The following is a 26,355-nucleotide window of genomic DNA, read 5'->3' on the forward strand; positions in this document are numbered from 1 at the left end:
TCATTATTTTCCTCGATTCGGGATTAAAATTGGTGACTTGGGACACCCTAAATCTCCCAAGTGGCGACTCTGAAATAATTAAATAAATCCCGTTTCGATTGTCCTTTAATTGGAAAAAACTCCCATGTGCCCCCGGGTGCAGAAAAAGGAGGTGTGACAACTATGTATTAATCAATAAATGACGCAATAAGCGGGACGGCATCACCGTTCGTGCTTTAACACTCTCCCTTACCATGTAGTAATGAATATAAAAATTTGAGAACTAGAATAAGCAAGAATAAACCTTACATCAATAATAGTTCTACGATACCAAACCTCAACTTCCAAAAATACTCAACCATCAAAATTAGTTCACAAATACGAAAGGAACGATCAAGTAAGTAATAAACTAGTCTAAGCATGGATATCATAATTAAAGAAGATAATAAATTACAAGGAAATAGTCCCACCCGCATGTTGTAACCCAACCACAACGCATAAGTACTCGTTACCTCACATATACATTGTACCCACATATTTAACCATGTAGCAAGTAGGCAAACAAGCCCTAATTCCTCAAGTCAAGGTTAACCATGACACTAACCTCGTTCTGCAATCGACTCAATGTCCAACCACGGTCTTGACTTTCTAACAAACCTCATAACCAATAAAATCTAGAAAATTACTAACTAAACGATTCAAAATAAGCCTTAGGAACTACCCACAAATGAAAGAGGTTCGATTTAGATCATTAATGAAAAAGTCAACAAAAGTCAACCCCTCGGGCCCGCTTGGTCAAAACTCAAAATTCGGACTAAAACTCGATTACTCATTCATCCCCAGGCTCGTTTATGTAATTTGTTTTGAAATTCAACCTCAATACGAGGTCTAAATTCAAATTTTACAAAATTTCCCAATTCCACCCAAATCCCCAATTTCTACCATGAAAGTCCTAGATTTAAGATTGAAAACTTATGAAATGTTGTGGATAATTTAAAGGAAGTAGGTTAGAGTCACTTACCAATGAATTGATGAAGAAAAGCTCTTAGGAAAATTGCCTTTAAGGTTTTTAGGGTTGAGAATTTGGAAGAATGAGCTAAAATCCCATTTTTCCCTTCTTACGTCCAGGCACAAATGTCGCAATTGCGACCTGGGGTTCGCAAATGCAAAAAATCCTTCACAAATGCGAAGATCTCACACTTGTGTTGTCATCACAATTGCGATGGTTTGTACGCAAATGTGAACTTGGACTTCTAGTGCGACCATTTTGATCGCAAATGTGAACTCTGTTGAACCAGCCCTACTTCGCAATTGCGAAGTAATTGTTCACAATTGCGAACCTGGCTGAGGCACTGTAATAACGCAAATGCGAAACCAGAGCTCGCAAATGCGAGGTCTAAGGCCTGCACGAGAAATAATGTTTCACTAGCTATTTTTCCAAAGTCCAAACCACAACGAATCCAATCTGAAACTCACCCGAGCTCTCGGGTGTAAAGCCCCAGAAAATTTTTGCTAAGTAATTTAATATTTCGTGGTGCCAAGGTAGGCTAATTATTTTATTTTATGTGCAAATGAGGATTCATGATATAATGGATATTAATTGGATATGTTAATAAGCATATAAGTCATAATATAAGTGATTTGGGGTCTAAGGAGAGGCCTAAGTCTAAGCCAAGTTGGAAAATTTCATAATGGACTAAAGTTGTAAATGAGTACGCACAAGACCTCACTTTGGACAATTATATCTCTAGTTATATAAGGTGTTGTGTGATGCACAACCTATCAAATTACATCTCTTTGAGTCTAGTTTCTGACGCATCAAACCATTCATCATTTGGAGGTGTATACAGAAAGTTACAACCATTTTACTGGGTATGTGTCATATGCGCGCCCAGGTGCGCGGCGGAAGCGCGGCCTCGCATATTGAGAAGTATTCTACCTCGTGAGCGCGGTCTTAGCGCGGGTGCGCTAGTACCAGACCTCTAAATACACCTAAGGACGGGAAATGAGAGGATTTATGTCATTTTTCAAGACTAGGGCATCCTCTCCATCCCCAATCCGGCCAAGGCATCCAATTGCACACCTAAGGTGAGTTTTTAAGTGTGTTTTCATGGTGATTTCACTTCTCAATCACTAGTTAAAACATGGTTTTAATTGGATTTCATAGGATTTCTTCAAAATCTCAAGAACATCCCAAAAGTTGTCTTTCAAGATTTGGTCTACAAGAGGTAATCTTTTACCCTTAGACTTACATATATGGAGTTATTATGGAAATATGAGTATAAATTAAGTATTATAACTCATGGGATGGTGATTGGAAGCCATAGGTGTCTAACCTAGGTTGTGTTGGTGTTGTAGAGATTGTGAGATGGGTTATTGAGGTATGATTCTTGGATGTAATAGTATTATGTATACATGCATGTACAAATTAGATTTATGGGAAGATTGTTGAACATAAATAAGTAAAGATTGGGTTGGGGGAATGAAGGAAATCTTGTAAAAGAGATTTGAAATCAAGATGCTCAACTAGTGTTTGATAAAATGCTCAAATGAGCTAAAACCATGAATACCTTCCTAATTTGTATTCAATTTTGTTATGTATCAAGTAGATTGGGATTGCTAGAATTTCCGGAACGTCGTAGTAACTTAAGGAAAGCTTAAACAAGGTATGTATGGCTAAACCCCCTCTTCTTAGAAATTGAACTCCCATGGTGTCCCTGCGTATGTTGTAAGTCCGGAATTTGATTTATGTAGCATTTTTTATTTCAAAGGATTTGGTGTTGCAAGAATATATTTGAAAAGTGTGTCTCAATGTGTTCAATGTGCTATTCTTGGTAATTGGGGATATGTGAAGAATGTGAACTATATGCTAAATTACCTAGATGTCAAGTCAAGTTAAATTGTGATTATTATGCCGAATCATGAGAATTCCCCTCTATGCTTATAACTTGAATTGTTCTTGTATGTGCCCATTATCTTAAATTGCAAGTTTGATGTTGAAAGTGAAAGTGATGTGGAATGAGAGTTATGAAATATGGCCTAGTGCCAAGTATGATATGATAATTGTGGCCCTAAGTGCCAATGAGTTGATATGATGGATTTGAAATAAAGATTTAAACGAGATGATTAATGAGAATGGAACAACGCCTAGGTAAGGCAGCTTAGCCGATCGGGTCGTGATCGGACACCATGTCGCACACATAGTGGTAATGTGCTGATATTGAATTCCGAAAAAGGGAAATGAAATGGTGATTGAAGTATATGTCTCAAATGAGGCAACCTAGCCGATCGGGTCGTGATCGGAAGATAGCGGTGGTATTGTGAACAATGTTGAACAGTATGAAATGTCCCAAACTAAAGGCTATGAAAACATGAGGTGAAAATTGTATGATTCTTTGATAATGTTGTGATCGTTTAAAGCTTTTGAGTCATACTTGTGATTTCCTTATTTTTGTATGAAAGTTCTTTCTAATTAGATGGTGTTTAGTTATACATACTAGTGCTATTCTATGGAACTAACATCCCTTTTGTCGGGGGCGTTATGTCTTTAAATGGATGTAGGTGTTTCTATAGTAGGCAGTGTTGGTCGCAGCTAGTGCCGCATCATCCTTTCAGCTAGCTTGGTGAGCCCCACTTCGTTTTGGGGTCCTATTTCATTTGTTTATCATGTACATTGTATTTGAGGTATAGCCGGAGCCTTGTTGTCGGCATTTCCATATTACTTTACAATTGTATTTAGAGGATCCGTAGACAGGTTGTGGGTAGTGTCGGGTATTGGAATTAAAGTGGAAATATTGATGTTTGGCAATGATGTATAAAGCTTGTAATATCTTCAAAATTGTGAACGAAGTTGTTAATGGAAATGAAATGGAATTGTTAATGACATGTTTATAGAATTTGATTAATGGTGTACATATCCTCTTTATTCAAAGACGAATTTGGGTAGTATGAAACCTAACAGGCTTGCTAAGTCGGGTTTATTCGGTTGAGCATCGGTCGCGCTCCTCGAATTTTGGGGCGTGACATCAGGGCTCTAAACCAAATATGCAAACAAGTCCAAAAATATCATATGAACCCGCTCGCACGATCAAAATACCAAAATAGAATCTAAAACTACGAATCGAACACTAAAACAAATGAATTTTTCAATAAAACCTAAGAACTTTCATTTTAATAACCGGACATCCGAATCAGGTCAAATCAACTCCATTTTGCACCAAATTTTGCAGACAAGTCATAAATATATTAATGAACCTATACCAAGCTTCGAAACAAAAATTCAGACCCGGTAGCAACAAAGTCAAACTTCGGTCAAACTTGAAATTTCTTCAAACCTTTAAACTTCAAATTTTTAATAAATTGCTATAACTCGAGCTAGGGACATCCAAATTTGATTCCGGGCATATGCCCAAGTCCTAAATCACAATACGGATCCACCTAGACCGTCAAAACATGGATCCGAATCCGTTTACTCAAAATGTTGACCGAAGTCAACTCAAATAAATTTTGAAGGCACGTATTCGTATTTTAATCACTTTTTCACATAAAAGCCTTCTGGGAAAAAAATACGGACTTTGCACGCAAATTGAGAAAGGCTAAAAGGAGCTATTTGAGGTTTCTAAACATGGAATGAAGGGATAAAGCTCTAGATGACCTATCAGGCCATCACAGTCTCCACCTCTAAAATAAACGTTCGTCCTTAAATGGACATAGAAAAGTACCTCGACTGGTGAAAAGGTGTGGATATCTACTCCGCATATCTGACTTGGGCCCCCAAGTGGTTGCCTCGTTCGACTGACCTCTCCACTGCACTCGAACTAAAGGATAACATTTTGACTTCAATTGCTGGACCTACCAGGCTAGAATAGCCACCGGCTCCTCCTCATAAGTCAAATCCTTGTCCAATTGGAGTGAGCTGAAATCTAACACATAGGATGAATCACGGTGGTACTTCCGGAGCATGGACACATGGAATACCGGATGGACTACTGGCAAACTAGGTGGCAATGCGAGCTTGTAAGCTACCTCAGCCACTCTCTGAAAAATCTCAAAGGTTTGGATATACCTAGGGCTCAACTTGCCCTTATTCCCGAACCTCATCACACCCTTTATGGGTGAAACCCGGAGCAATACTCTCTCTCCAATATGAATGCAACATCAAGATCTCTACGGTCGGCATAACTGTTTTGCCTAGACTGAGCTGTGCGAATTCGATCCTGAATAATTTTGACCTTATCCAAGGTATCCTATATCTAATTTGTACCCAACAACCGAGCCTCCCCCAACTTGAATCACCCAACTGGTGAGCGACACCGCCTCCCGCATAATGCCTCATAGGGAGCCATCTAAATGCTCAACTGGTAGATGTTGTTGTAGGCAAACTCCACAAGCGGCAAGAACTGGTCCCAAGAACCCCCGAAATCCATAACACAAGCGCGAAGAATATCCTCCAATATCAAAATAGTGTGCTCGGACTATCCGTCTGTCTAGGGATGAAATGTTATGCATAACTCAACCTGCATGCCCAACTCACACTGTATTTCCCTCCGGAAGTGCGAGGTCAATTGCATTCCTCGATCAAAAATGATAGACTCGGGCACACCGTGAAGACAGATGATCTTGCAGATGTAGATCTTAGCCAATCGCTCTGAAGAATAGGTATTTACCACAAGAATGAAATCTACTAACTTGGTCAGCTTGTCCACAATAACCTATACCATGTCGAACTTCCTCTAAGTCTATGGGAGTCCAACAACAAAATCCATAATGATACGCTCCCGCTTCCATTCAGGAATCTCTAACTTCTGAAGCAAACCACCAGGTCTCTAATGCTCGTACTTTACTTGCTGACAATTTAGACATCGATCTACATATGCAACTATATCCTTCTTCTTCCTTCTCCACCAATAATGTTGCCGCAAATCCTGATAAATCTTGGCAGTGCCCGAATGAAAAGAATATCGGGAACTGTGGGCCTCCTCAAGAATAAACTCACGAAGTCAATCCACATTGGGCACACAAATACGGCCATGCATCCTCAAATCCCGTCATCTACAACAGTAACCTACTTGGCACCAGTGTCCCACTATGTCCCTGAGGACAAGCAAATGAGGGTCATCAAACTGTCGCTCTCTGATGCGCTCATACAAGGAAGACCGAGCGACTGTACAAGATAGAACACGACTGGGCTCTAAAATGTCTAACCTCACAAACTGATTGGGCAAAGCCTGAACATCTGCTGCAAACATTCAATCACCAACTAGAATGTACGCAAGGTTGTCCATACTCACTACCTTTCTACTCAAGGCATTGGCCTTCCCGGGATGATACAAAATGGTGATATCATAGTCTTTCATCATCTCTAACCACCTCCTCTGCCTCAAGTTGATATCCTTTTGCTTGAAAAAATACTATAGACTCTGATGATTCGTGAATACCGAGCCCGACACACCATAAAGATAGTGCCTCCAAATCTCTAGTGCATGAATAATGGCTGCCAACTCTAAGTCATGAACAAGATAATTCTTCTCATAAACCTTCAACTGCCGCGACGCATATGCGATCACCTTGCCATCCTGCACCAATACTGCACCGAGCCCAATACGAAATGCATCACAATACACTGTGTAAGATCTTGAACCTGTAGGCAACACCAACACTAGCGATGTAGCTAAAGCAATCTTGAGCTTCTGAAAGCTCAACTCTCACTCGTCTAACGATCTGAACGGGGCACCCTTCTATGTCAATATGGTCAATGGGGCTGTTATAGATGAAAACATATCCACGAACCGGTGGTAATAACCCGCCAAACACAGGAAACTCTGGATCTCTGTACCTGAAGTGGGACTAGGCCAATTCTAAACTGCCTCGATCATCTTAGGATCCAGCCTTATGCCCTCTACCGATACGACGTGCCCCAAAAATGCGACTGAGTCTAACCAAAACTCGCACTTTGAAAACTTGGCATATAACTGGCTATCTCTCAGTGTCTGAAGTACAATCCAAAGATTTTGCTTGTGCTCCTCTCGTTTGTGAGAGTAGATCAAGATATCATCAATAAATACAATCATGAATGAATCCAAGTAGGGCTTGAACACCCGGTTCATCAAATCCATAAATGTTGTTGGGGCATTTGTCAACCCAAATGACATCACTAGAAATGCATTATGCTCCTACCGAGTCTGAAAAGCTATCTTAGGGATATCGGATGCCCTAATCCTTGACTGATGGTAGCCAGACCTCAAATCAATCTTTGAAAACACTTTGGCACCCTGAAGCTGATCAAATAAGTCATCAATCCTCGGATCCGATACTTGTTCTTGATAGTGACTTTGTTCAACTGCCGATGGTCTATACACATCCTTATCAACCCATCCTCCTTCTTCACGAACAATACAGGCGCACCCTAGGGTGAGACACTAGGTCTAATGAAGCCTTCATCAAGCAAATCTTGCAACTGATCCTTCAACTCTAGTGGGGCCATACGGTATGGCGGAATAGAAATGGGATGAGTGCTTGGAGCCAAATCAATACAGAAGTCAATATCCCTGTCGGGTGGCAACCCCTAGTAGGTCTATAATAAATACCTCTTTAAACTCACGAACAACTGGTGCTAAATCCATAGAAGAAACCTATGCACTAGAATCGCGAATATAATCCAAATAAGCTAGACATTCCTTCTCGACAAAACGACGAGCCTCACATAAGAGATAACCCTGCTGGTAGAATGGCCATAAGTCCGCCTCCACTCTAATTGAGGCAACCTCAGTAAGGCTAAGGTCACCGTCTTGGCGTGATAATCCAATATAGCATGATAAGGTGACAGCCAATCCATACCCAAGATGACATCAAAATATACCATATCAAGAAGTAAGAGATCTATGCTAGTCTCAAGACTCCCAGTAGTAACCACACACGAGCGATAGACACGATCTACTATAATATAATCTCCCATAGGTGTGGACACATACACAGGAGCACTCAAAGAATCACGAGGCACAACCAAACATAAAGCAAAATTGGATGACACGTAGGAATAAGTAAAGCCCAGATCAAATAGAACTGAAGCATCTCTATGGCAAACTGGAACAATACATGTGATAATAGTGTCAGATGACTCGACCGCAGGCCTAGCTGGGAAAGCATAAAATTGGGGTTGGGTCCCATCACTATGAACCACGTCTCTGGGATGGCCTCTAACTGGCTGGCCTCCACTTCTAATGGCCTGAACCCCCCCCCCCAGTGGCCTGACCTCCACATATGGCTGCCTGACCTATGCCTCTAGCTGGCTGAGTGTGCGGTGAAACAACCAGTTCTAGAACTATGGCACGAGAACCCTGCTGTTGTGTGCTACCCAATGCCTGTTGGCAAATTCTAGCAATGTGCCTCGGATCTCCACAAGTATAACATGCCCTCGGTTGATATGACTGCTGACCTTGGAACTGACTCTGTCAACCTGGGTAACCACCTTGAAAACTCTGGAGCGAAGGTGCACTAATAGGAGCTGGTGGTGCATCCTAGGCTAGCTGGTCGGGATGAGACACATAAGGGTCGCGACACCCTGAAGCACTATGAGATGCCTGGAGCGCTAACTGAAATGGCTGGGAGGGTGGACTCTACCAAAAGTACCCCTACCTCCACACAAGGCACCACTGAACCCACTAAAATGACGAGGCCTATTATCAGACCCTTGTACCCTCTCCTAAGCAAGAACCATCTCGATCCACCTAGCAACATTTGCAGCCATCTGAAAGGAAATATCACTCGTGGTCTCCTTGGCAATCTATAGCTTGATAGTGTAGGTAAATCCATCAATAAATCTCCTCACCCTCTCCCTCTCAGTAGGAAAGGGCATGACGAGCTAGATCCACAAAATGGGTCTGGTACTGAGTAATAGTCATACTGCCTTGATGGAGATGCTCAACTACTTGCGTAATCCTCTCTCAGTGTGACAGGAAGAACTTCTCTAGAAATAGCTGAGAGAATTAATCCTAAGTAAGTGCAAGCGACCCAGCTGGTCTCGTCAACATATAATCTCTCCACCACCTCTTGGCAGAACCCGTAATCTGAAACACAGCAAAATCAACCCTATTGGTCTCAATTATACCCATGTTCTACATCACCTTATAGGAGCGGTCAAGATAATCATGTGAGTCCTTAGAAAGCGCACCAGTAAAGTGAACTAGAAAGAGCTTTGTAAACTTGTCCAGTCTCAATAAAACCTCAAAACACATGGCGGGCCTATCACCGGCCTGTGCCGCAATAACCGGCTAAACTACCCCAACTGGCGGGGCTGCTGGAGTCTGATACTAGGGAGTCATCTGCTCCGGAGTGTGAGTAGCGGGAGTCTGTGCTCCTCCCCCAACCTAAGAGATAGTTGGTTCTATCGGAAATATACCGGCATGGTCCATACTCTCCATAAGGCCCACCAAACATACTAGAGAGTCCTGAAGCACTGGAGTGGCGATGAACCCCTCCGGGACCTGAGCTGGTCCAATAGGTACAGTATGAGCTGGAACTTCCTCATCAAAATCTACTTGAGACTCTACTACTGGTGCTGCTGCTAGAGCTCTAGGATGAGCTCTGCCTCGACCTCGGCCTCTGGCGCGACCTCAACCTCGACCTCTCTCCTAGTAGGAGCTGCCACTAGGGGCTCCGGGTACTGTCCAGCGGTAGATGCAGTACGTGTTCACACCATTTGCGAGAGAACTAAAATAGAAGAGTTCAATAATCAACGATAGAAAGAAATCGCATGACAGAGAAGAATAGAAGTGAAATTGTTCCTAAACTCCAAAGCCTCTAGAAGATAAGTACAGACGTCTCTGTACCGATCCTCCAGACTCTACTAAGCCTGCTCATGACTCGTGAGACCTAGGCAACCTGTTGCTCTGATATAAACTTGTCATGGTCCCAAAGGTGAGAATTCGGGGTCATAACATTCGTCATGGGAGTTGTTGATTGTGTTTTTATTTGCTCGAGGAGAAGCAAATGTGTAAGTTGGGGGAGTTGATAAATTAACTTTTTATCTAATTTCTCGTATGTTTTGATAGTGTTTAATACCCCAGTTGTTAAACTAAATTGGATAATTATGCTTTGAATGGTATATTTTCAAATTTTGAAATTTTGTGAGAACTTTGGAATTGAAGAATATTAAAAATGGACAAGAATTCATAAATTTAGAGCTAAAATTAGAGAAAAGTTGAAGCAACAATTTTTTTAGTTAGGCACAATTCAAGACAGGCCTGATGAGTTAAAGAAACGAAGTTTTTGGAATTCGTTACGGTTCAGCTACACCTCCCGGTTGACCTTACGGTTGGCCTGATAGAGCAATTTTGTCAAGAGTTCTAGAAAACTATAAACAGAAGTTTAAGTCATTTTTAGAGACATATTTCATTCTCTTATACTCCATAGCATCCTTTGAGCTATTTTGGAAAGGATTGTTCTTACATCTTTAGTCTTTAACTATGCTTATGTTATTCTTTTAACTATTGTTTTCCATTTCAAGTATGAGTAGCTAATTCTATAGTCAGGGTTGTAAACTCTTATGGCATTAATGTGAATGGGTGTCTAATTATCTTCCTTGCTATTACTTGGGTTGTGATTGTATAATTGTTTACATACTTTAATTTTGATTGTGGTTGCAAACACTAGATTATGCCCTTTATTATCTATTTCTTGCTTGAAAAGGCAAAAAATAGATTGGATAATTAACAAGTAGCAAGGATGTGAGTTATTAAGGAATTAATAAAGCTTGAGTAAAGATATCGAACTAGGAATAGAGATTTCTACTTGGGTCATTATTTATGTCACGACCCAAAAACTGACCCCGGTCGTGATGGCACCTATCGTGATACTAGGCCAGCCAACTATTACCCATTTACTCTATTTTTAAATTTAAAAACTTAAGAAAAATTATATTTTTAACAGAAATCCAATAAGATAAAAGTAGAAATCAAATCCAGCGAAAAGAAATACAAGCCCGATCTCGGGTGTCACTAAGTCATGAGCAAAATACTACAACCGTTTGAAATACCTAAGACTACATAGTCTGAGAAAAATCTAATAAAAGTACTACAAGGAAGATAAGGAAGGAGAATGCGGAACTGCGATCGCCAGGCAACTACCTCGCGATCTCCAAAGAAAAGTCTCCAACTGGTATGATCAGCAACCGCTACTGTGCCCCGAGATACCTGGATCTGCACACAGGGGTCCAAGGGATAACGTGAGTATACCAACTCAGTAAGTAACAAGTCCAAACTATGGACTGACGGTAGTGACGAACCAAACCTCAACAGGCAACAATATTTAATTGTACAGAAAAGTAGATATGCTTACAGTTCAAGTAATATTCTCAGCAGTGATTAAACACAGTATGAACAATACAGAGTATAAAGCTCAGGAACATCTAAGTACCAATGCACAGATAGCATGATCAATGTTACGTATAATACTTTCACTCGCAGTGCTCAACCACTCAGTGTTGTATATGGCCCATTCGGCCCTGGGAAGATCCATCCCGAAATATATGCATCACTGACTATAAGTCACCCAGTACCGAGGAAACAGGCCAATTCAGCCTCATGGAGAAGATCCATCTCCATACCAATACTTCGAACAAGATCCATGTCCAGGGAAGAACCATCCCTTAATATCATCAACTGCGCTCACTGGGGGTGTAAAGACTCTGGAGGGGCTTCTCTTAGCCCAAGCGCTATATCAATGCCAGTGAAGGCATGATCAATATCCCGCTGCGACATGCAGCCCAATCCCATACTTTCAATCAATATCAGGCTCTCGTCCTTACTCAGTCAATACTCTCCAGTCTCACATACACGGGCTCAAAATATCATGATACTAGCCCGAACAATGATATGATATGTCAAATAGCAATAATCGAAACTGAGACATGATATACTATGCATGAACAGGACTGAGTATAGAATATAAATGAAGTTAATGACATGACAACAAGAAATGACCTCTCGGGTCTCAGCAGTGTTGGCGTGAAGCCTTAACATGATAATTAGCATGATTTTCAACTCATTAACTTAATCACATAATTACAACACAGATATCAGCATAAAAGAGTCACTAAACGGTGCCATGAAATGATCCAGGCCGCATTTCACACGGTGCACGCCCACACGCCCGTCACTTGGCATTGCATCACCTCAACAGTAATCATAGAACATGTAGTTCGGGGTTTCGAACCCTCAGAACCAAGTTTGAAAGCATTACTTACCTCAAGTCAAGCCAAACTCTAGCCCGTGACGCCTTTGCCTCTCGATTCGGCTTCCAAATGCCTCTAATCTAACCAAAATCAGTATACAGCCATCAATACACTAAAGAAGTGAAACTCATACGAAAATTATCAATTTTACTTAAAAAAATTCTGAAATTGGCAAAACCCAACACCCGGGCCCACGGCTCGGTAAAATTCACAAAACTAGAATCCTTACACTCTCACGAGTTCATACATACCAAATACACCAAAATCTGACTACAAACGGCCCCTCAAATCCCTAAATCAAAGCCTCCAATTCCAAACCCTAATCTCCCAACTTTCTTCCCTAATTTTTCATTAATACCATGATTAAACAATGGAAAATTGGCCATAAATACAAATAATAAGGCTTAAGAAGCTTACCCAACTGAAACCCTTCGATTCCCTTGAAAAACCACTGCCCTAGCTCTCTTCCCGTCTTCAAAAAATGGAGAAACTTAACAAAATTCGCGAAGGGGCCTTTTTATACCTTCTGCCCTGCATTTTCGCACCTGCGGAGCCGCTTCTACGCCAAACCAACCGCTTCTGCGGTTTTTCATTAAAATTCCCTGACCGCCCTTGCGACGCAATATCCGCACTTGTGGTCACACAGGTGCATTTCATCCTCCGCATCTGCGATTTCTGCCCTTCACAACCTTGGTTGCATCTGCGGTCCTTTCTACACTTCTGCGAGCCCGCACCCGCGGTCCTTAATCTGCAGGTGCGGTTATGACAGGTTCAGCAGCTTCAGCTGCATCCTCAAACTTCCAAACTTCCCATTAACCATCCGAAATCATTCCGAGGCCCCCCGGGACTTCAACCAAAAGTACGAATAAGTCATATAATACTATTCAAACTTGTACCAATCCTCAGAACACTCAAAACAACGCCGAAACACCAAATCACCCTCGGATTCAAGCCTAAGGATTCCAAAACTTCCAAATTCCGCAAACGATCAAAAAGTCTATCAAACCACCTTCGAATAACCTGAAATTTTGTACACACGTCCCAAATGCCACAATGGGACTGCTCCAACTTCCGAAATTTTATTCCGACCCCGATATCAAAATTTTCACTACCAACCGGAAAACGCTAAAATTCCAATTTCGCCAATTCAAGCCTAAATCTACCACGGACCTCCAAATTACATTCTGAATATACTCTTAAGTCCCAAATCACCTCACGAAGCTATCTGAATCATAAAAATTGAATTCGGAGATCGTTTACTCACAAGTCAACTTCCGATTGACTTTTCCAACTAAATGGCCAACTTAAGAGACTAAGTGTCTCATTCATCTACAAAACCACTCCGAACTCGAACCAACCAACCTGATACTACATAATACAGCTGAACAAGACAGAAAGAAGCAGAAATGGGGGAAACTGAGCGATAACTCATAAAATGACTGGCTGGATCGTTACAATCTATTGGGATTTATTCAAGTCCTTGGGGTTCGGAAGAACTTCTTAAGGAAAAGCTTGCTAGAGTTCGAAAATTCTAGTAGGTAGCTATCAATTGGATCATAATCACTAATCCAAAGTATTTAGGAAAGATTAAAGACAACCATGAGCTAATTATGTCATATTGAGGTTGCAACCCCGGTCCATCTCTTTATTAGAAAACACATGTTCGATAGAATTTTTAGTTTAACTCTAGTAGTAATTATAGATATAATTGAACAATCACTCTTTGTTTGAAGATTAAATTAAGAATCATCGAGTTTGCACGTATTTAAATATTCTAACGCACATCACCTCCTTGTGGAATTTGACCCCAACCATTATTGGGTTTATTATTGTTAATGACCGTGTACACTTCATTTAGAGGTGTAGAATTGGACGATATCATACACCCACCAGCATATTTAGATAGATACGTTGACCCAGGCTAATGCTACTTTCTTGCTTGTCTCAGCTCCACCTGTCCAAAAGAATTCCCTGCAAACAGCCTCTACCAAATACTTCCTTTAATTCATTTTATGGTATACTTTTTTGCGTCAATTTGACGATGTTTGATTGAGCATAAGTTCAAAAAAAGAAATTTTAAAACTTATGGCGACAAAAGTATGTTATTAAGGATAAACTTAAAAATATAAAAGTTAATTTATAATTTTTTTATAAATATCAAAAGATGTTATTCTTTTTGGACAGACTAAAAAAAAAATTTGCAACATGAAATGAGATGAGAGAGAGTGTGTGTACTATTTTTAGTCTATTCCAGAAGAAAAGACATATTTTTATATTTCGAAACAATATAAATTTAAACTTCTCGCTTTGACGGCCACAAAAATAATAAAATATTTAAGAAAACATATTTCAAACATCTTCCTCGTTTTATTAAATTTTGCGTTCATTTATTAAATATAATCACATATAAATTGAATTATCTATTGAAAGATCTACCACTACATAAAGTGATAAAAAAAGCCTGTTGAAATAGGCCCCAATAATAAATATATGTGTGGGTTCTGATGGGCTGTCCATCATGGACGTTTACAGCATCTAATAATTTCAATCAAAGATGGCAAAAAGGCCATTCATTGCGCGAGAAATGCAGCATGGGGTTGTCATACAGTAGATGAGAAAATTCAATAACAAAGAAAGAGTTTTCACGGACAAGAATACTACTACATATACCAATATTAATGAAAATGCCAGCTATTCCTGCAAGTTCAGAAAGGAGGTTTAGCTTATAATGTGTTTGATAGATGTTTGGTTCTAAAGAATGAAATTGAAAACAAGGACGAATCATTTCATACAGTATCTCATGAGTCAGGACATGAGTCAATATTTTTCGGAAAATATTTTTCAATTTTTCCATATTTGATTGGCTTAAATGTTTTGGAAAACATTTTCATTATGAACTCATTTTCCTCCAATTGGAGAAAAATATTTTCCTTATCAAGAGAAGGGAAAACATTTTCCAAAACTCTTTCTCAACCTTCCCCACCCCACCCTTCTCTCCAAAAAAAGGCTTTTTTTTTCAAATTTCAGTTTTTCTGTTACCACCCACCCTACTACCCCTTCCCTCCACCCCACCCCCTCCAGCAAAAAAAATTATTTTTTTTTCCTTTTTTTTTTGCAAGGTAAGGTATGCGTACATCCTACCCTCTCCAGACCCCAGTAGTGCGATTTTACTAGGTATGTTGTTGTTGTTATATTATTTTTGTAATTTTAAATTTCTATTTTTTTCGTTTTTCTGCACCACCCACCCCAACCCCCCGCACAAAATTTTTTATGGAAAAAAAATATTTAATTTTCAGTTTTAGTTTTTTTATTTATCGGTTTAAAAGTTCAAAATTTTATAAGTTCCAAAGTTATGTGTTCAGAGGTTTATGTGTTTAGAAGTTTCGAAATTATAAAGCTTACGGGTTCGAAATTCCGTGGTTTCGTAAGTTTTAGCAGTTCGAAAGTTCATGAAATTTGTGGGTTCGGAAGGTTGTTGGATTGAAAGTTTATGGCTTCATGTTTATTATATATAAATTATTTATGAATACTCTTGAGAAGTCATTTTCCTTAATTTGTGTATCAAACACCGAAAAATAAATAAGATTACTACTTGTTTTCCAAGAAAATATTTTCTTGAAAAATATTTTCCACGGAAAACATTTTCCTTTATACCAAATACACCCTTAATTGCATCAGAAATCCCAATTAAAGATTTGTCGCGCACTTAAATACCCAACATGTACCTTTAATTGCAATTAGAGTCCAAAACTTTTTTAATGTTTTTTTGGACAAAAAACACTTTTCTACTGCTTAAAAAAATTACATAAATGAGTGAAATGCAGTACTATACTGCGAACTACTTTAACAAAAATTAGTCTGTTAAAGTAAAATGCAGTACTATACTGCGAACTACTTTAATGAAAATTAGTCCGTTAAAGTAAAACGCAGTACCATACTGCATTTTACTTTTAAAAAAAATTTTGTAATTCGTAGTACCATACTGCGTTTTACTTTTAAAAAAAAATTGTAATTCGCAGTATAATACTGCATTTTACTTAAACGTATTATTATACTGAGTTTTACTCTGGTTTTTGGCCCACCAATAATGAACTGACATAACAATAATTCAATACATAAAACGTAGTATTGTACTGCGTATTACATTCGGACTTGCCTTATTTAAAGGCGTTTCAAGTTTATGAAAAATTCATTCAATCTTCAAACTTACGTTCATACTTCTCTCTTCTTCTTATCAATCATTTTTTTACAATGTCTGAAGTGGCAAAAATAAGGGTTTCACTATATTGGGGGGTGAGGTTGTGTTGGAGAATAACTCTGTGAGGTATAGCTCACCTCCACAATGTCATGTTAAATTACCGCTTACTATGGAGTACGATAAATTGGTATCGTTGTTACGTAAAAAAATGAATGAGAGGTGGCATTCGGTTAACCTTAACATAGCCGGTAGATTTCCGTATTCAGTGACTCCGCAGGGGTTTGCTTATTATTCTGAGTTTAACATCGAGGATGATGAAACTCTTAGAGATTTTTTGCTGATTCTGGATGAATACAGGGAATTTATTGTAATAAAATTATTGAAAATGTACGTCAAGGTGGAAGACGTTCCCAATAATGAGGGCGTGCACAGTAGGGATAACCCCCAGTCATCGGGTGGGGCATGCATATTCAGTATGATCATGAATGGGGTGTTTTTGAAGTTAAGACCGCTATCCGCGGACACCGTGGGAATAATCTACAGACGGTGAATGAAAATAGAAGGTTATGTTCATGTGGGAAATGGACCATCTACCACATGTCGTGCGCACATGCGTTGAAGTGCTTTCAACAAGTTGGATATGGGGCAACAAACTATATTGATAGGCAATATAGTGTTGCTGCATACGTAGACACGTATAGTGGGAAGTTGCAACCATTAGGTGCTGAGCATTATTGGCCGCCGGAACCTTTTAAGATGGTATGTAACAAGGACTATTTGCGCAAGCTGCAAGTGCAAAAGAGGATGGGTATACGGAACCAAATGGATGTTGGTGACACCGTTTATGCGCGTAAATGTGGCATATGCTCGCAAACAAGACACGACCGTCGTAAATGTCCTTCAGGTGGTGTGCGTGGCGGTGGTAATCCGGCTCCTGGTGCAAGTTCGTCGAATGTACCCAACTATCAAGGATACCCCTAGTCTTTTATTTTGGTATTGTTTTTGTAATACGTGTTTGTACTTATGTATGTTGCAATATATATCAAATAAAATTATGTTCCACAATTTGGAATGAGTGAAGAAAAAGCTGTTTAATTGTAGGAAAATGTAAATAAAACATTACTACAGCACAAACACAAACATAATAGGCCAACATAATAAAAATACATGAAATATGAAAAATACACTAAACACATACATGCCAATGTTTAGTCCCGGTTGCCATTTATTCTCCGCTCCAACCACTTAAATCGTTCTTCCATTCGTTCTTTTTCTTCTTCTACCTCTTTCAGTTTCGCCTTCACCTCCGCAAGTTCCTGTTTATATTTTTCTTTTCGTTCCTTTTGTGTTTCACAATTCCATTGTGCTTTCCATTTTTCTTCTCCCACCTCCTTCGGTTTCGCCCTCATTTCTACAATAATTCTATCGTTTTCTCTTTGTGTTTCCCATTGGCATAAACACATATTATGAAGAAACTGCAGTTGTTCTCTGTAGCATTCCTGATAACATGGTTCATCAACCCATTCCTCAAAATCACAAATAGGCTCGCCGGGAACCTTGTATAACTGGTTCATACAGCACCAGTAGCAGCGTCCAACTTCACCACCGTCCCAACAATTTTAGATCGAGCATTCTTTTTCACAGTTTCACTTTGGTGGATGAAGAGGTTGAGCCATTTAATGAAATATTTGCTTTTAGTAAAAAAAAAACCTTACTTTTAATGAAATATTTGCTTTTACTAATTTTTGAGCACACAAAATAACTACAATGATGTCGTTATTTATAGGCGAAACAAAATACATAAAGCGTGGTAGAGTACTGCGTTTATGGAGTTGTCTTGTGTTCTGAAAAAGATGAAAACCATGTGAAAAAAGCTGGTTTATTGCAGAAAAATTTAATATATAAAGCGTGGTATAGTACTGCGTTTTATGGAGTTGTCTTGTCGTTCTGAAAAAGATGAAAACCATGTCAAAAAAGTTGGTTTATTGCAGAAAAATTTAATACATAAAGCATGGTATAGTACTGCGTTTTGTGGAGTTGTCTTGTCGTTCTGAAAAAGATGAAAACCATGTGAAAAAAGCTGGTTTTAGTTATCCTTTGTGCAGTGATGGTTTTAGTTCTACTGTTTGTTTTTGTGTTATGTTTGCAATGTTTGTGTTTCTTGTGTACTGTTTAAGTAAAACTGCTGTTCAAACGCAATTAAAATAAAAATGTTGTTAAAAGATAATTGTTATCATTATTTACATAATGCACTATTTACACAAACTAAAAATCTAAGTAAATCAGTGAGTCCCGCAGCCTGTGTGCTTCAGTGCTGCTGCTAGCCTAAGTCGCATCCCTGTTGCCCGGGTACACTATCTGGATCATCATCATCAAGCCGCCTCTTTATGTGAGGATGTGCAGAGCATCGACACCACAGCTGGCAGGATCGGAAGAATAGGTCGACGGGCCGTCAGCAACCTACAAAACAAGTACTAAACTTAGCAGGTGACAAAGTATATTTGTATTGTACGTGTTAAGTCAAAAAATATATTCCCACTGTGGTCTCATCGGCCTCCTGAATATATGCATCCGTGGTGTCCTCATCAAAGCATGTAGTGGCCTCAAAGATGGGCTGGGACGAAGCCTTCATAAAAACCTAAAAAATTAATTAATGGCAGCTCATTAAGGAAAAGAAAACAAATTGAAATTTTAAAGTAATACAAACATACCTGCGCCTGTGGTAGATCCGCATCAACCGCCGGGGATGAGGCATAACTCAACCTGCGCCCGCCATCCACGTCCCGGGTGGGCCGATCCTCAGCTGCGGTAGATGGGCATACAAAGTACTGGTATACATCCCCGTCGAATGTACCCGTGATCGACAATGCTCCTGACGGGGTGACCTGCAATGCTGGCAGAGATAGCTGAAGGCTGTACGAAGTCATGCTGCTGGAAGGCTCATCTTCCCGAGGTATATAACCCGGCTGATCATCTCCAAGCGCCAAAACTCCAAAGTCCTCATCATGTCCCTCAACAGATGGGTCGACAGGTTCCTCAACGCCCCCTTGCTGAGGACCACCTCCTCGCCGTCCCCAGCGACCCCCGCGACCCCGTGGGGCACCCCTAGCTCGTGGGACACCCCTCCCTCGTGCCCTACCCCTGCCTCGTGGGACACCCCTACCCCGATGGTAGTCCTATGGCGCCGCATACTGAGCCTCGTGGTCCAACCTCGCGGCATCTCTCGCCTGAAACAGGGTTTGATGAGCCAATTGTGCCACCCGCCGACCATAGTCAACAACTGCAGGGATGTCGGTATGTTGCTGCATCTCCTGTCCCAACTGGTAGAGGTGATTATGGCCAATAGCCTATGAAATATGTAAAATATTAATTAAATAACGCTATATCACAATTATACGATATTAATAAGCCAAAAAACATACCAGTGCCTCGTGTCTCCCGGCGTATGGTCTGTAGCGCTCGCCAAGTACATGAATGGGGTTCCCAATAATCAGTCGGGTGTGACGGCGGTACCATGACGCATACATATGAATAGTGGCCTCCTGGGTAAATGTAGGTGCTGGCGGAATACGGTCATCTCAGTGCTCCTCCCAAATAAGGACCTGCTGCTCTAGCCATCCCATATATATATCGTCCAGCCTGGCACGGTCATCCCGCTGATAGTGTATAGCCATCCATCCAGGATCCCTCGGTATAGGCTGGGGACGGTGAAACTGGCGAAGCACACGCTCTGTGGCATGATACTCAACCATATCGAAGAAGATCATCGGGACGGAGGTGCTCCAAAGCATTCGATCGACTGAGCAATAAAAGGGCAGCTGAGCTACCAACTCGTCGTTGTATGGCATCCAGATGAACTGCCAAATAATAACATAAAAGTGAGTATGCGCAACACAACTCAATTTAAAACAAGTAAGTGTAGGTACATATCTACCTGTCTGTCCACCAGCATATCTAGCACATCCCTGATAAGGGGGAGATTATGATGAGCATCGGTCCCTCGGTAGTTCCCACGCCGGAGAATCCACCTAGAAGCTAGAGGGAGAAACGGATAAGCCTCACCAGGCGCAAGTGCTGGTAGAGGTGGCTGCAACGGCATGATCCGCTGCCAGGCCCAAACCTAAGATAAAAGGTTGATGTAAAATTTATGAGTCATTTCGACCATATAGAATTCGGAGAAATGAACAGAGTATTCGAAAATGTTTTCACCTGTAGGAGGGGCAGAAAACCACATATGTCCACCGCTGGGCCCATGCTCGCCCGGCACATGCTCCTATACAGGTATGCGAGAACAGCAGCACCCCAACTATACTGGGGTAAACCATCCAGCTCCTGAAGATGATGGAGAAAGCGCATACTCACTTACTCCCCGAAGTGTTCGGGAACAAGACACACCTGAAAAGCAGGAGCAGCACCAACCGCGTGTACCTCTCAATATGGAGATCCTCCGTCTCGCCGGTAAGGTCTGGGTGCAAAAACGCCATATGATCTCTGATGGCTGACAAAGCAACGCGACTGCCCCCAGCGTCACCCTGAGGTCTATAACCAGTATAATGCATCATCATATCCAAAAATTGTGCACACGTCATGGATCTAATGTACTGGGGCAGTGCTACGGCCCGTCCATCTACGTGCAGCCCGTACAAAACCTGAACATCCTCCAGCGTGATGGTGGCCTCTCCAGTGGACAAGTGAAAAGTGTGTGTCTCCGGTCGCCACCGCTCTACCAAGGCCGTGATGAGAGACCAATCAAGCTGCATCCGTCCAAGCTCAAAAATCGTATAGAAGCCCGTAGCCTGTAGGCGCGCGACTACGCGTGCATGGAAAGGATGCTCCCCGATGAACTCCCACAAATCGTCAGGTCTCCTAGGGCGGAGAGGCTGCATCGATAGATGTCCCTCCCATACAAAGGAGGACCTATGGTCGCCCTGCAACACTAGTAGTTGATCCTCGGCAGGTCCGGGATGCGTAGGCGGAGGAAAGTCCATGTCGTCTACTATAATTTCAACATTTTTAGAACTGTGTGTATTAGCTTAATAAATAAAATAATTAATTATATTTAAAATTGGACTGAATAATTATGTATGGGTTCCAGGCTAGATATTTGAGGCCCGGTAGCACCGAGTTATCCTTAATTATTATGCGTGTTAATTTCAACATTTTTAGAGTTGTGTGTGTTAGCTTAATAAATAAAATAATTAATTATGTTTAAAATTGGACTGAATAATTATGTATGGGTTCCAGGCTCGATATTTGAGGCCCGGTAGCACCGAGTTATCTTTAATTATTATGCGTGTTAATTTCAACATATTTAGAATTGTGTGTGTTAGCTTAATAAATTAAACAATTAATTATGTTTAAAATTAGACTGATTAATTATGTATTGGTTCCAGGCTCGATATTTGAGGCCCGGTAGTACCGAGTTATCCTTAATTATTATGCGTGTTAATTTCAATATTTTTAGAATTGTGTGTGTTAGCTTAATAAATTGAATAATTAATTATGTTTAAACTTGGACTAATTAATTATGTATGGGTTCCAGGCTCGATATTTGAGGCACGGTAGCACCGAGTTATCCTTAATTATTATGCGTGTTAATTTCAATATTTTTAGAATTGTGTGTGTTAGCTTAATAAATTAAATAATTAATTATGGTTAAAATTGGACTGAATAATTATGTATGGGTTCCAGGCTCGATATTTGAGGCCCGGTAGCACCGAGTTATCCTTAATTATTATGCGTGTTAATTTCAACATTTTTAGAATTGTGTGTGTTAGCTTAATAAATTAAATAATTAATTATGTTTAAAATTGGACTGAATAATTATGTATGGGTTCCAGGCTCGATATTTGAGGCCCGGTAGCACCGAGTTATCCTTAATTATTATGCGTGTTAATTTCAACATTTTTAGAATTGTGTGTGTTAGCTTAATAAATTAAATAATTAATTATGTTTAAAATTGGACTGATTAATTATGTATGGGTTCCAGGCTCGATATTTGAGGCCCGGTAACACCGAGTTATCCTTAATTATTATGTGTGTTAATTTCAACATTTTTAGAATTGTGTGTGTTAGCTTAATAAATTAAATAATTAATTATATTTAAAATTGGACTGAATAATTATGTATGGGTTCCAGGCTCGATATTTGAGGCCCGGTAGCACCGAGTTATCCTTAATTATTATGCGTGTTAATTTCAACATTTTTAGAATTGTGTGTGTTAGCTTAATAAATTAAATAATTAATTATGTTTAAAATTGGACTGAATAATTATGTATGGGTTCCAGGCTCGATATTTGAGGCCCGGTAGCACCGAGTTATCCTTAATTATTATGCGTGTTAATTTCAACATTTTTAGAATTGTGTGTGTTAGCTTAATAAATTAAATAATTAATTATGTTTAAAATTGGACTGAATAATTATGTATGGGTTCCAGGCTCGATATTTGAGGCCCGGTAGCACCGAGTTATCCTTAATTATTATGCGTGTTAATTTCAACATTTTTAGAATTATGTGTGTTAGCTTAATAAATTAAAAATTTAATTATGTTTAAATTGGACTGAATAATTATGTATGGGTTCCATGCTCGATATTTGAGGCCCGGTAGCACCGAGTTATCATTAATTATTATGCGTGTTAATTTCAACATTTTTAGAATTGTGTGTGTTAGCTTAATAAATTAAATAATTAATTATTTTTAAAAGTGGACTGATAATTATGTATGGGTTCCAGGCTCGATATTTGAGTTAATTTTACAACATATATTAATTTGTTACTTTTGTAAGTTTATTGTTATAAATTAAATAATTAATTTTGTAAAGTGTAATTGGATAGAGTTTGCAGTTACTACATACTTAAACTACATAGACTCTACGCTAAAAGGCTCTACATTTTACTACGCTAAAAGGCTCTATATTTACAACACTAAAAGGCTCTATATTTTATTACGCTAAAAGGCTATTTATTTTACTATGCTAAAAGGTCAATATTACATATAAAAACAACTAACATAAAATACAAATATGAACAACAAACAAAATAAATAATAAACAATTTTTTGTACCAAAGCTAATAAATCAATTCGGGTATAAATAAGATACAAATTTAAACACAAACATAACACAAATTAACATGGAAACACATTAAACAATACAAATATGCATGTATTATACGAGTTTCGACATAAACAAAATCGAAATACCTTGATTTAAGTTTTTTGAATTTGATTGAAATCGAATTTTTGCACCCGAAAAAAGAAATCCAAAGCTTGTCTTGTATGTGGGACCTACACTCCTTGCTCTTTAGGTGACGGGTGGGGCCGAATTTTTTTTTTTAAGTTTGTCACGGGGTGGGGGAGGGGGGGACCAGCAGAATCGGAATTTTTAAAAGAGGGGGGCATCGGTTCAGTGGTCCAAGGAAGAAGAACGAGGTTTATTTTATTAAAGCTGTTCGCAGTATTATACTGCGTTTTAAGTAAAATGCAGTATAATTCTGCGAACAGCTTTAATAAAATATTTGGGCCCAGATTTTCGTATAAAATGCAGTATTATACTGCGAATTACAAAAAAAATAAAATAAAGTAAAACGCAGTATGGTACTGCGAATTACAAAAAAAAATTAAAGTAAAACGCAGTATGGTACTGCGTTTTACTTTAACGGACTAATTTCCGTTAAAATAGTTCACAGTATAGTACTGTGTTTTAGTCATTTATGTAACTTTTTTTTTAAGCAGTAGAAAAGTTTTTTTTGTCCAAAATAACATCAAAAAAGTTTTGGACTCTAACCAAATACCCAATAGAAAATTTTCGGGAAGACAAATAATGACACAGATTTAAAGAGCTCCAGCATATTATACATGCCCCCTTCTCCCCCCTCCCCTCCCGCTCTTCAATTGGTATCCATAATACAAGTCGAATCCTAGATATAGAAATAAAAGAAGGTGAACCCCTCTCCATCGAAAGAAATGAGATTATCGCAGATACATACATTAAAAATATTAACCAAATTTACCCGACAGGCAATCAAAAAAGTCGCATAAGTGAATATAACCTACGGAAAAGTGAGCTAATCCAACCAATCATCCATCCCATCCCCAAAAGCAAAGCCATAAATTAGATTTATTTTAGAGTTCAATTTATATGTATACATAATCTAAGTGATTTCACGCCATCAGATTAAAGTTACTTATAATAATAGAAAATTGGTTATAATAAGCATAATCCAGTAACTTAGAGAACAAAACAACCCGACATGCTTTTTAGAGGTAAAATTACACTAGTATTATAAAAATTTTACATTGTCACTCCGTTAGTGTGTAGAAACTAAATCATTTATTTTATATTCATAGATAATGTAAATGAATATTATATGATCTTAGAAATTTAACATGCTGTAGAAAGTTACTCGTTTTTTTTTGGTAACTAATTCCATTAATTATAGGTAACTATATTTAAACTTGATGATTTAATTAAAAAGTTTTACTTACCTTGGAGGAAAGATTCAAAAAAAAATTGTATAAATATAATACTTTTTGGGGTGGTCTTTTAACTTTTGACCCCCGCTTGCTCCATGAGCCGATAGGTTAAAAGTTTAAAGTATTGCCCACGAGCGAGTAACAATATCTGTTAAACTTAATGTTCTATCATGGGGCAAAGGAAGACAAAATTCAATATCATCCACTGTAAGGACTGTATGTGTACTTCACCAGAAAAGATTTCTTCACTAGTAAAGTTGTTAACTTATGTTCTGCATGTAGCCGTGGGCTCGTAACTTGGGCTTACAACATGAAGTTCATTCTTTTTCTTATAGCAGGAAATTATGCCATGAACCTTTTTAGTACCATCGTTTATATTTTGATTGTTAAGAAAAATTTAGTAAAACAGTTTCACTCCCAGAATTTTGAAGTATGTACCTAGAATTTTTCCATATAAAAAATTCTGAAAGTTGCTATATTTTGTGGTAAATTTTGGTGATCATTATATAAAAATTATTGCTATGTTTTTTTACATCTCGGTGATTACCTTGCAAATTCTAGCGATTGTCATATTTTTGTAGTAAATCCTAATAATCACCATAACAAAAACTCTTGGTAATTGCTTGGAATGCTTCCCAAAATTCTGACGAAGGTTATTTTCGCAAGACTTCTCTTAGCAAAGTCAAAAAGTTAATAGTCTGCCAATTTTCGTTTATTATAGTAATTCTTATAAGAACATTGCTTACTTTGGGCTAGCTTACATTTCTAACAAAACTCAATAGAATTTAAAATAAGAAAATTAATAGGAACGCCCATGTGGCTTAAAATAATTACTCGAAAATATTCATGTAAAAAAAATAGTATGGTTTAAATAAGAATAGGTCTATTTGGTGGAAGATCCAAGTTATAACATCAATTTTAATCTCTTAATTGTGAATCGTTTACTCTCATACTTATTTAGGAAAAAATATTTACAAAATACCCAACATGATATGTACGTTATATACCATTGTGGTATATAATCCACATGTTATATATCCTAAGGGATCATTTGGTATTAGCAACAAAAGGGGGGGGGGGGGGGATCATTTTGTGTACTAAAATAAGAATACTAATTTCGTAATAGAATATAGAATTGTATGTATCCCATATTTGATTATAGATATTAATTAATAGTATAAAATTTATATTAAAATAGTAAGTTTAGTTATCCCTTATAGAGCATGCATATATATCCACTTTTAGGGCCACCATTGAATTTGTATCTGGATCGCATAAAATTTTGTAAAGTGTACCTGCTCGATCGGATCTGAAATAGTTCGATCTCTTCAATGCAACTTTAGAAATCAAATCTGAAATTCTCCTATATTTCAGCTGCTACTTCAGAAATTCAAATCTTAAGCAGTTCAAGCTTTTCAAGGCAACTTCAGATTTCTGAAAATTTCAGAAATTCGAATCTTAAATAGTTCAGTTTTT

General features: G+C 38.8%; 1 protein-coding gene across 1 annotated transcript; it reads right to left on the reverse strand.

Annotated features, from left to right (window-relative positions):
• Positions 1-20,764: 20,764 nt before the first annotated feature.
• LOC138879861 (serine/threonine-protein phosphatase 7 long form homolog) lies at positions 20,765-21,394 on the reverse strand. The gene has a single exon (XM_070159502.1). It carries the CDS (start codon positions 21,392-21,394, stop codon positions 20,765-20,767), a length of 630 nt encoding a protein of 209 aa, XP_070015603.1.
• Positions 21,395-26,355: the final 4,961 nt, after the last annotated feature.

The sequence above is a fragment of the Nicotiana sylvestris genome, chromosome 10 (assembly GCF_000393655.2).
Source record: "Nicotiana sylvestris chromosome 10, ASM39365v2, whole genome shotgun sequence".
Classification (NCBI taxonomy): domain Eukaryota; kingdom Viridiplantae; phylum Streptophyta; class Magnoliopsida; order Solanales; family Solanaceae; genus Nicotiana; species Nicotiana sylvestris.